At 43.5% G+C, this 9969-nt stretch overlaps 1 protein-coding gene and 1 long non-coding RNA gene across 3 annotated transcripts; one reads left to right on the forward strand and one right to left on the reverse strand.

The window, feature by feature from the left end:
- Window positions 1-1837: 1837 nt before the first annotated feature.
- LOC308471166 lies at window positions 1838-2372 on the reverse strand. The gene is made up of 2 exons (XR_013982738.1): window positions 2238-2372; window positions 1838-2081 (listed from the first exon to the last, which is right to left on the reverse strand). It is a non-coding gene; the product is annotated as an uncharacterized lncRNA (long non-coding RNA).
- ATG101 (autophagy related 101) lies at window positions 2156-9729 on the forward strand. Of its 2 annotated transcripts, none has more exons than XM_080995079.1 (3): window positions 2156-2300; window positions 7258-7514; window positions 8490-9729. In XM_080995079.1, exons 2-3 carry the CDS (start codon window positions 7263-7265, stop codon window positions 8892-8894), a joined length of 657 nt encoding a protein of 218 aa, XP_080851205.1. In that variant the 5' UTR covers window positions 2156-2300; window positions 7258-7262; the 3' UTR covers window positions 8895-9729. The 2 variants fall into 2 exon arrangements, with proteins under 2 accessions (XP_080851205.1, XP_080851206.1); XM_080995080.1 differs by having other exon boundaries at window positions 2159-2300; window positions 7262-7514.
- The last annotated feature ends 240 nt before the right edge of the window (window positions 9730-9969 follow it).

A 9969-nucleotide genomic window follows, 5' to 3' on the forward strand; every position in this document is an offset into this window, starting at 1 on the left:
AAACCAGAGCAGCACATGGAAACGCCGTTTATCTTCCCGCTGGAGCGGTACCTATTTATCTACTTGCACTTTGACGTGCTTTCGAACTGCTAGGTTGGCAGGAGCAGGGACCAAGCAATGGGAGCTCACCGTGTTGCGGGGATTCGAACCGCCGACCTTCTGATCGGCAAGTCCTAGGCTCTGTGGTGTAACCCACAGTGCCACCCGCGTCCCTTATGAGGTCTTAGATATATGGTAATGTTCATAAGTGTACCAACCAAGCACGTACATAAATCAGCACAGGAAGACCGACCTGAAACCATTTTGATTCCCCAACAGACCAGATGTTTTCTCTGCAAGGTCAAAGGAAAATGGAAAAGCCTCCCCATTGTCTTTTCCTTCACAAATCCTGTCTTAAGGGTATGTCTGTGTTTGAATACGGTGTGAGCCTGTGACATGGCCCAGGAACTATTTATCATTACAAAAGACTGGCTAGGCTCCCCAGGCAATCCAATCTAGTAAGCAGGGTATCCAATCAGGTAACCTGCCAGACAGGAGATAAACCATGACAGGAGAAAAACAACATTCAAATTTCTGTTTTAGATTGCCTTTTCTGTGATGTAGGTATGATGTATCTGGGGGGTGGTCTTAGGTTACACCTCTTCTGTGATGTATGTATGATGTTCCTGGGGGAGGTCTTGATCTGTTGTTGTTGTTTAGTCATGTCCGACTCTTCGTGACCCCCTGGACCAGAACACGCCAGGCACTCCTGTCTTCCACTGCCTCCCGCAGTTTGGTCAAACTCATGCTGGTAGCTTCGAGAACACTGTCCAACCATCTCGTCCTCTGTCGTCCCCTTCTCCTTGTGCCCTCCATCTTTCCCAACATCAGGGTCTTTTCCAGGGAGTCTTCTCTTCTCATGAGGTGGCCAAAGTATTGGAGCCTCAGCTTCACGATCTGTCCTTCCAGTGAGCACTCAGGGCTGATTTCCTTCAGAATGGAGAGGTTTGATCTTCTTGCAGTCCATGGGACTCCTAGGAGTCTCCTCCAGCACCATAATTCAAAAGAATTATGAGAGGTCTAGTAGCCACTAACTGGCGACTGGGGGTGGAGAAACGAAAGGGTTTATATTGCCAGAAACAATGCGGGTTGTGTGTGTTGTGGCAGGGTGTCACCCCCGCCAGCAAGGATGATAGGATGTGTGTAAGAGTCTCTTCCCTCCCCATAGCCATTTCTTCGGATTCAGCCTCTTTTCCCCCTCTCCTGTGCATGTTAGTGGAGAGAGAATTCTGACCGTTAGCTTGTATGACTTGTGTGTGGACGTGGGCACGCAAGTGGTTTAGGGATTTTTTTAAGTGACCTTGCAAGCAAGATTCACTTCTCACACTGCGCCATAAAGACAGTGCAGCGAACCAAGACCTTCCCATTTTTTATTCCGCCTTACAATTGCACGTGGCAATTAAACAATATAAACAAGGGAGATACGGTGTGGATGTATCATACATCGTGCTCCACGCGTGACAATGGCGTTTGAGAAAAATACCAGCACAGCGATGCCTCATAAGCAAAAGTGGTTTCCAGTGTGGCCTGCACCCCAAGGTGTGGTTCATCACTGAAAACCTCCCACCCCCTAATGTCTTGATCCCCAAAAGCATAAATCTACTGGAATGTAAGCCTGCGGGCAACAACGGTGGTTTATCTTTGTACTGAACTTTGTACAGAAGCCCGCATCCTTTGGATTGTTACCATCTAGCTTGATGGATTCTGGAAAACTTGAAAGCTTGCACGCTCTTTTTGTTTGCATTTTTATTTAATAGGTGGCCTAATAAAGGCATTGCCCTTATACGGATTTTGGAAAAAAACAAAAAACTTTAGGTATTTTTAATGTATACATAAGTGGGTATTTTTTTAAGCCCCAAAGCTTTCAATTGACAGCACGATCCCATCGCCGGAACTATAGATGGCAGCAGAGAGCTCGGTCTGTTCCGCAGGACCAGGAAGTGGCGCCCATGTGACGTTCCATTCTCGCTGCGCGTCGTATTGTTTTGTTGGAACGTACCACGAGCGACGGCGGGGGGGGGAGAGCTCGCAATCCCAAAGTCCTAGAAGAGAGAAAAGAGTGAAGCCACCCCTAAAACGAGCTGCATCGGTTAGGTAACAACCCGTCTATCCTTACATACATCTCAGAGGATGCGGCAGGAAGAATAGCATCGGCTTGCGTTAAAAGGCTATAGATCTCCCCCCCCCTTCCCATTCACCTTTAGTTGGGCTGGTCCGAGGGTTAAGTTGTTCGGCCTGAGAAGCATCAGCGGTTGGGGCAGGTGAGTCTCCAGTTCATATTCTCAAAGGGGGGGGGGGTTGGGGGACAGCTCGCCTCCCTCTTTCCGCGCTGTGAGCGGCGCGCGGCCCCTCGGCCTGCTGGTTGCCTTGGTAACCAACCGTCGCCACCCGCTCGCGCCGGTGGCTTCGTGGCCTCTGATGGCGCCTTGATAAGCCACAAAACTGGTAAGGGGCGAGCAGCGCCGGATTTACGTGTAAACTGAACAAGCTATAGATTAGAGCCTCACTCTCTTGGGGGGCCCGAAAAAAATTAAAGAGGGGAAAAACTGGATGTACGTTTCCAAAATATCACTGGTTTGATAATTACAGTGGTACCTCTGGTTAAGTACTTAATTCGCTCCGGTCCGTTCTTAACCTGAAACTGTTCTTAACCTGAAGCACCAGTTTAGCTAATGGGACCTCCTGCTGCCGCCGGAGCACGATTTTTGTTTTTATCCTGAAGCAAAGTTCTTAACCTGAAGCACTGTTTCTGGGTTAGCGGAGTCTGTAACCTGAAGCGTATGTAACCTGAAGCGTATGTAACCCGAGGTGTTGTTGTTTAGTCGAGTGCGACTCTTCGTGACCCCCTGGACCAGAGCACGCCAGGCACTCCTGTCTTCCACTGCCTCCCGCAGTTTGGTCAAACTCATGCTGGTAGCTTCGAGAACACTGTCCAACCATCTCCTCCTCTGTCCTCCCCTTCTCCATCTTTCCCAGCATCAGGGTCTTTTCCAGGGAGTCTACTCTTGAGGTGGCCAAAGTATTGGAGCCTCAGCTTCAGGATCTGTCCTTCCAGTGAGCACTCAGGGCTGATTTCCTCCAGGATGGAGAGGTTTGATCTTCTTGCAGTCCATGGGACTCTCAAGAGTCTCCTCCAGCACCATAATTCAAAAGCATCAATTCTTCGGCGATCAGCCTCCTTTATGGTCCAGCTCTCACTTCCATACATCACTACTGGGAAAACCAGAGCTTTGGCGCCTTCCGACCTGAGGGGCTCATCTTCCAGCGTAGTAACTTTTATATGCCTGTTGTCTTTGTCCATGGAGTTTTCTTGGCAGGGATACTGGAGTGGCTTGCCGGTTCCTGCTCCAGCTGGATCACGTTTGGTCAAAACTCTCCACTATGACCTGTCTATCTTGGGTGCCCTGCACAGCATAGTTCATAGCTTCTCTGAGTTATTCAAGCCCCTTCACCATGGCAAGGCAGTGATCCATGAAGGGGATAGGGTGCCTACATTCTGCTGTTTATAATTATTAGCAGTTTGCATCATATATTTACACCTCTTATTATTTCATGTTATAGCAAGCTTCTAAGAGACTAGATTACGTGTCTTTGTAAATTGCTTTTCTAAAGGAACTTTTGTTATTGCCAAATGCCAATGTGTTTGCATTATTAAGTTTGTTATGAATAAAAAAACCATTTTAAGTTAGAGCTTAATAATTATTTCACTATTAATATACTTCTTCTTAATTGTATTTCACTATTAATATACAGGGTGAGTCCTTTAAAAGAGGCCCTGTGGATACAGAGTACACATGTTCTGCGGGCCTCTTTTAAAAGACTCACCCTGTACTACTTAATTGTATTTCAGTTGAACAATTACTTTGATAAAATACATATTTTGTTATGTGCAAATGGCTTTAGATACCAGTTAGGTACATAAATTACCATATAGCTTATATTCAACACAAAAAACAGTGACAATTTGTGGTTGACAAAGGACAGCTGGACATATAAAGGGCCCCATTACCTTGAGTAGCTTAGGGCCCTATCAAACCTAAATCTGGCCCTGGACGGGTGGGTTATTGTTCTGTTGTTTTGGTTTAATTGTCTTATCTTGTATTTTATTCTGAGGACCGCCCTGAGATCTTTTGAAGAAGGACAGTATATAAATTTAATAAATAAAAAAATATGTAAATGAATAAAAAACTGAGCGCTTCTTTTTGGATTGGGTTTAACTGCATATTATGCAACAGCCCCACTGCCTCACAAGGTTGTTGTGTGTTGCCTCACAGAAGTTGTCAGGGTTCCGACCCGGTGAACCCTTGCTTATAAATAATAGCTTCTTAAAACAGGACTGGATTAAGACCTTTTGGAGGCTTTAAGCACTGAAAAGTTTATGGTCTCTTTCATACCCTCCAACATTTCTCCCATGAAATTAGGGACACCCTATTCATAGTAATAATAATAATAATAATAATAATAATAATAATTTTATTATTTGTACCCTGCCCATATGCTTCTAACATGTATAAAAACTTCCTAAACAGGGCTGCCTTCAGATGTCTTCTAAAGGTTGTATTTCCTTTGCATTGGGGTGATATAACTCCATACCCTCCAAAATGCCTCTGATGAAAATAGGGACGTCCAAAATTTCTCCGATGAAACTAGGGACATCCTAAGGAAAAGCAAGCTATTCCAGGATCAAATCAGAAACTGGGACTGTTGCTGGAAAATAGGGGAACTCAGTGGGTCTGAATGATGTCATGGGGAAGGGTCTGCTCTTTCCATATCAGATTTGAAACAAAAAAAGATATTGTTGTTGTTGTCATTTAGTCGTGTCCAACTCTTTGTGACCCCATGGACCAGAGCACACCAGGCACTCCTGTCTTCCACTGCCTCCCGCAGTTTGGTCAAACTCACTATCCAACCATCTCGTCCTCTGTCGTCCCCTTCTCGTTGTGCCCTCCATCTTTCCCAACACCAGGGTCTTTTCCAGGGAGTCTTCTCTTCTCATGAGGTGGCCAAAGTATTGGAGTCTCAGCTTCAGGATCTGTCCTTCCAGTGAGCACTCAGGGCTGATTTCCTTCAGAATGGATATTTTTGATCTTCTTGCAGTCCATGGGACTCTCAAGAGTCTCCTCCATCACCATAATTCAAAACCATCAATTCTTTGGCGATGAGCCGCCTTTATGATCCAGCTCTCACTTCCAAACAAAAAAAAAGATATTACTAAGCTGTAAAATGTTGCTTTTCAAAATGACGCAGAACTTCTATGTGTGCTGCAATGTGCATGAGTGTATGGCATGTGCAACACATGAAAGGATCTAATTTCCTCGTATATATTTAAATATATGTTAGTACGCCCCCTGGTTTAGATAAGTAATAGAAAGGGAACAGAGAAATTGGGGAAGAGTGTAATGGAGAGTAAGGAAGTCTAACAAAGCTCTGATTTCCCCCATAATGACAGATTTAAGGGTTTAAAAAAATAATATTCTTTCAAAAATGCCTACGTGGGTTTTTTGGGTGGAGGGCTGTGTTGCTTGTGCCCTAAGCACATGCCTATTGAGTAATTTAGCACTGTACTTAAATGGCACCTCTTAAGAACTCACAATTATAATTAATTACATTTATATCCCACCTTTCCTCTGAGTTTCTTAAGGTTCTCCTCTGCCATTTTATCTATACAACAGCTAGTGAGGTAAGGTAGGCTGAGAGTTAGTGATTGTCCTAAAGTCACCCAGTGAACTTAATGACTGAGCAGAGATTTGAATCCTGGTTTCCCACTTACTCTGGCAACCTTGCTTTAATCATGCACTATGTTATTTGTTTTTACAACAAAGATCACAACCTAGTGCGTGTACTTTACTTGACCTGCTGACCTGCAAAAGATAAGCAGATTAATTTTTTCCTGGCATGCAGATGAAATGATAGGCAGAGCTTCTGCTTGAGTTCTCTGCATGCTTGACTGCTTTTAAAGGGCTCAGGCAGCGATGTGGCATTAAACATTTTCCATAATGGAACATTTGCTGCTCCTGTATTTTCCATAGAAAAATGGTCATTCCTAAAATGCATTGTTACATAAATTAGTTACCGGTACATAGGATTGTATACAACGTTGCACAGGCAGTGCTGAACCTTCCAAAATTCCCTCTTCTGCACATCTCTAAAAAATACAAAAGTTCGGTTATCTGTTTATCCTACAAGACTCCTTCCCTAGGCAACTGTTCACATGACTGTTCAGGCTAGTTCAGGGAGGATGGTATGCACAAGCTTGTTTCACAGGATTAATCTGTGCTTCTTTTAATTCTACTTAGGTTTTTGTATGAATTTAGAAATGTTGAGCAAAAGTCCAGGGTATTTCTCCCACGCCTTCTGGGACTCAAGCAATGGTTTCTTATTTATCAACACTCAATTTTAATATTAAACCAGGAACAGATAGCAAGCCTACAGCCTGGCTATATCTGTGTCTTTTCTGATATTTTAAAAATCAGATTAAAATATATGAAGCATGGATTAAAGGGATGAAGTTAAATAAGCTATTTTGCAATGCTGTTTCTCATTATAATAAAACCTCTGAATTGTTAACAAAAATAATCTAAGCTTACTAGCAGAAGTACTGCTAAATGATCACCGAGGAATCTCCGCAATGAATTTCAGCTTATTCAGGGGCATTTCCAAACTGAAGCCACACGTGAAACCACTAGAGGGCAATCTGGACACTTGCTTGAAGTCAGCTGCTATTTTACATTAAGGTCTACCTTTAAGTCACACTTGAAGCACGTTTCCCCCCTCAAAAGAATTCTGGGCATTGTAATTTGGTCAAGGATTTCTGGGGATTGTAACATTGTGAGGGGTAAACTACAGTGTCCATAATTCTCTGAGAGAAAGAGAGTTTGGAGTTGGAATTCCACTGTTGATGTGGAAGAAAGACGACAAAACAAATCTGTGTTGCCATTTTGTTCTTCGTGTTACACTGATAATTTGATTTCCTTGCAAAGGAAGAAAATGAATCAAGTCTTTTTATTCTCCTTCACCACAAAAATCCCCCTCTTCTCCCATTTGCACAATTGTTTTATCCCAGGCTTGTTATTTTCATTTAAAACCAGCTCAGTTCACTTTCATAGCTTGACACTTTGCTGTTGGGTATTCCTAACCTCCATAAATATTGCCATTCTCTGTTTTGGTTGCACTGCTTTGTTAATGGGAGGGCAGCTTATCTATTTTCCTTTGCAAAAGCCAGGATGAACTGCCGTTCAGAGGTACTGGAGATATCAGTGGAGGGACGCCAGATTGAAGAAGCGATGCTTGCTGTTTTGCACACCATATTGCTTCATCGCAGCACAGGAAAGTTCCATTACAAGAAGGAAGGGACCTACTCCATTGGGACAGTCGGCACACAAGATGTTGACTGTGACTTCATTGATTTTACCTATGTTAGAGTTACTTCCGATGAGCTTGACCGGGCCTTGAGAAAAGCTGTTGGGGAATTCAAGGTAAAGCTTGCTATTACTCACTGTTTATTTTTTAAGTACATGAGACTGCCCATGAAGATGGTTCAAAAACTTCAATTTTTCCAAAATGCAATTCAGCCACCAAGGTTTGGGCAGTGACCAAGAGAATGGAACATGTGACGCTAGTCCTTTGCCACCTTCACTGGTGACCAAGTTCTTTCCAGTCTCATTTCCCTAAATAGCCTGCTACTGGATAGTTTGCAAAATCACCTCGTCCCATATAAATTTGCCCAAGAATTCCATTCCTTTTCTGTGTCCAGCAAGTCTTTTTTGCAGTTGTCCCCAGGTCTGCATGGAATCCTTCTCCACATATCTTAACAAGTGTTTTGTACAGCATGGCTGGGTGATAGTTGTGACCTTTTTAAATAAGGGGATTTAGGACACCAAAGACTTCTGTCTCCAGTTTTATAAGCACATTGTTTTGCTCAACTGTTCAGTGGAATTGGGTTAGATTTCTATCATACAAATCCCACATACTATCAATTAATGTACATAATTTGGAAGACATATTTTTTAATCTGCATTCTGGTAACTTAGCAGTAGGATGTTTAAATTTGAAATTTGGTAATATATGAGAAAGTAAAATGGATGCCAGGCACAGTGAATGACAATGCCCATGTAGGGCTGAAGGGAAAGAACTGGAATGAATGTAGAAAGAGAGGGTCTTGTATAGTGTAAAACCATCCAGCCGATTGATGACTGGAACCAGAGTTAACTCCTTTTAGCAAATATTGCCTTGAGCAATCCTCGGTCTTGGGAGTCAAGAAAACGTGCTTGATCTTCAGAGTTCTGAAAAGCTTTCGGATCGTATGAAATTTTGGCCATACAACTGTCTATCCACCTTGAATGTGGATGCACAGCATGATTCTCGGTACAGGGAGCAGTGATTTCTATATGCTGTGAAGGTCTTTGGGAATCAGCATTTTAAAATGTTCATTGGTGGTTCTGTATTCCCAGGATGCACTGCGGAACTCGGGCAATGATGGGATGGGCCAGATCTCGCTGGAGTTCTACCAGAAGAAGAAATCACGCTGGCCATTCTCTGACGAGTGTATCCCATGGGAAGTGTGGACGGTCAAAGTGAACGTGGTGAGCCTGGCTAATGAGCAGGAGCGGCAGATCTGTCGTGAGAAGGTTGGTGAGAAGCTCTGTGAGAAGATCATCAACATTGTAGAAGTGATGAACCGACATGAGTACCTGCCCAAGATGCCCACCCAGTCCGAGGTGGACAATGTCTTTGATACGGGGCTGCGGGATGTCCAGCCCTACCTGTACAAGATTGCTTACCAGATCACTGACTCACTTGGAACCTCGGTCACTACAACCATGCGGCGCCTCATCAAGGATACCCTGGCACTCTGATCTCCATGAGACTGTAGACCTGACATTATTGAGAGGCAACATGAGCAACTGGCTTTCTGTCCAAAAGCACCAAATACATATTTTCTCCCAGAAAATCTGGGAGTCTTGATATCCAGGTGCCCTGTTCTAATTTATTAATTTCCAAGTATCTCTGGGCAAAGACAGAACCAGCCCTGACTCCTGGGTTCAGTACACCAGTTTACGTGGAACCCAGACTCTCACAGCAGAAAAGGAAAGCAGGATTCTTCCTTCAGCCCCCTTTTCTGTTAGACTTAGCTCTACAAGCTTAGAAGGTGTGCCTCTTCATGGGAGAAAATAGTGTGTATTTTTTCGTGAGCATTTCCCTAATATAGGACAGATGATAACTCCAAGCTTGGTTCTCTCCATGACCAGATGCCTTTATTTATTAACTGTAGAGTCTTTCGTTAATGGAAATCTGCGAGAGCTGGGGTTACTTATCTTGGCAAAATGGGTGCCTTTCATCCTGATAAACCACTCCTTCTCCTTGACCCTCCTCTGACTTTAGGATAATTGAATAAGATTATAAGTCTCCCTGTCTTGTTCATGTCGGTTAGGGCAGTAGAGGGCCGCAGACTCATTTTTTTCCTTGTGAGTCCTGGTTGCAAAGAAGAGCTAAGTCCAAAAGACCTGTTCAAAGGGCTGTCTTTAACTTGCCAATCTAGTCCTCATCAACCCCACAGTTGCAATTTCTCAGTAGAGTTTGGAAGTCAGGCACTTGCATTTCTAAAAATAAGGATCTTCAATTACTTGTATTTGTTTTTCCAGTGTAACGTAAATGTATAATAGTCTGAGAATTAAAATTAGAAAACCCAAATCTCTGCCTCTGTATATGCTATACAATAATAGTTTTCAGATGCCATACACTGAAAAGGTTGGGAAAGTGTCTACCAGTATGGAGTTGGGCAGAAGAAACCTAGATTCAAAGTCCAACATTCAGCTAGAAAGTTCACCATTGAGTCTTAACCAATCATCATCTCAGCCTAGTTTGCCTTTAGGGGCTTGCTGTGCAAATAAAAAGAAAGAAAGGAAATTGATCTGTGGCAGCCTAACACCC

This window comes from Podarcis pityusensis (genome assembly GCF_964106645.2).
Source record: "Podarcis pityusensis genome assembly, chromosome: 2".
Classification (NCBI taxonomy): domain Eukaryota; kingdom Metazoa; phylum Chordata; class Lepidosauria; order Squamata; family Lacertidae; genus Podarcis; species Podarcis pityusensis.

Coding starts and splice junctions, on each gene's coding strand:
- ATG101 (XM_080995079.1), top strand. CDS start 7,263: ATGAACTGCCGTTCAGAGGTACTGGAGATATCAGTGGAGGGACGCCAG. Junction 7,515..8,489: donor AAGCTGTTGGGGAATTCAAG/GTAAAGCTTGCT, acceptor CTGTATTCCCAG/GATGCACTGCGGAACTCGGG.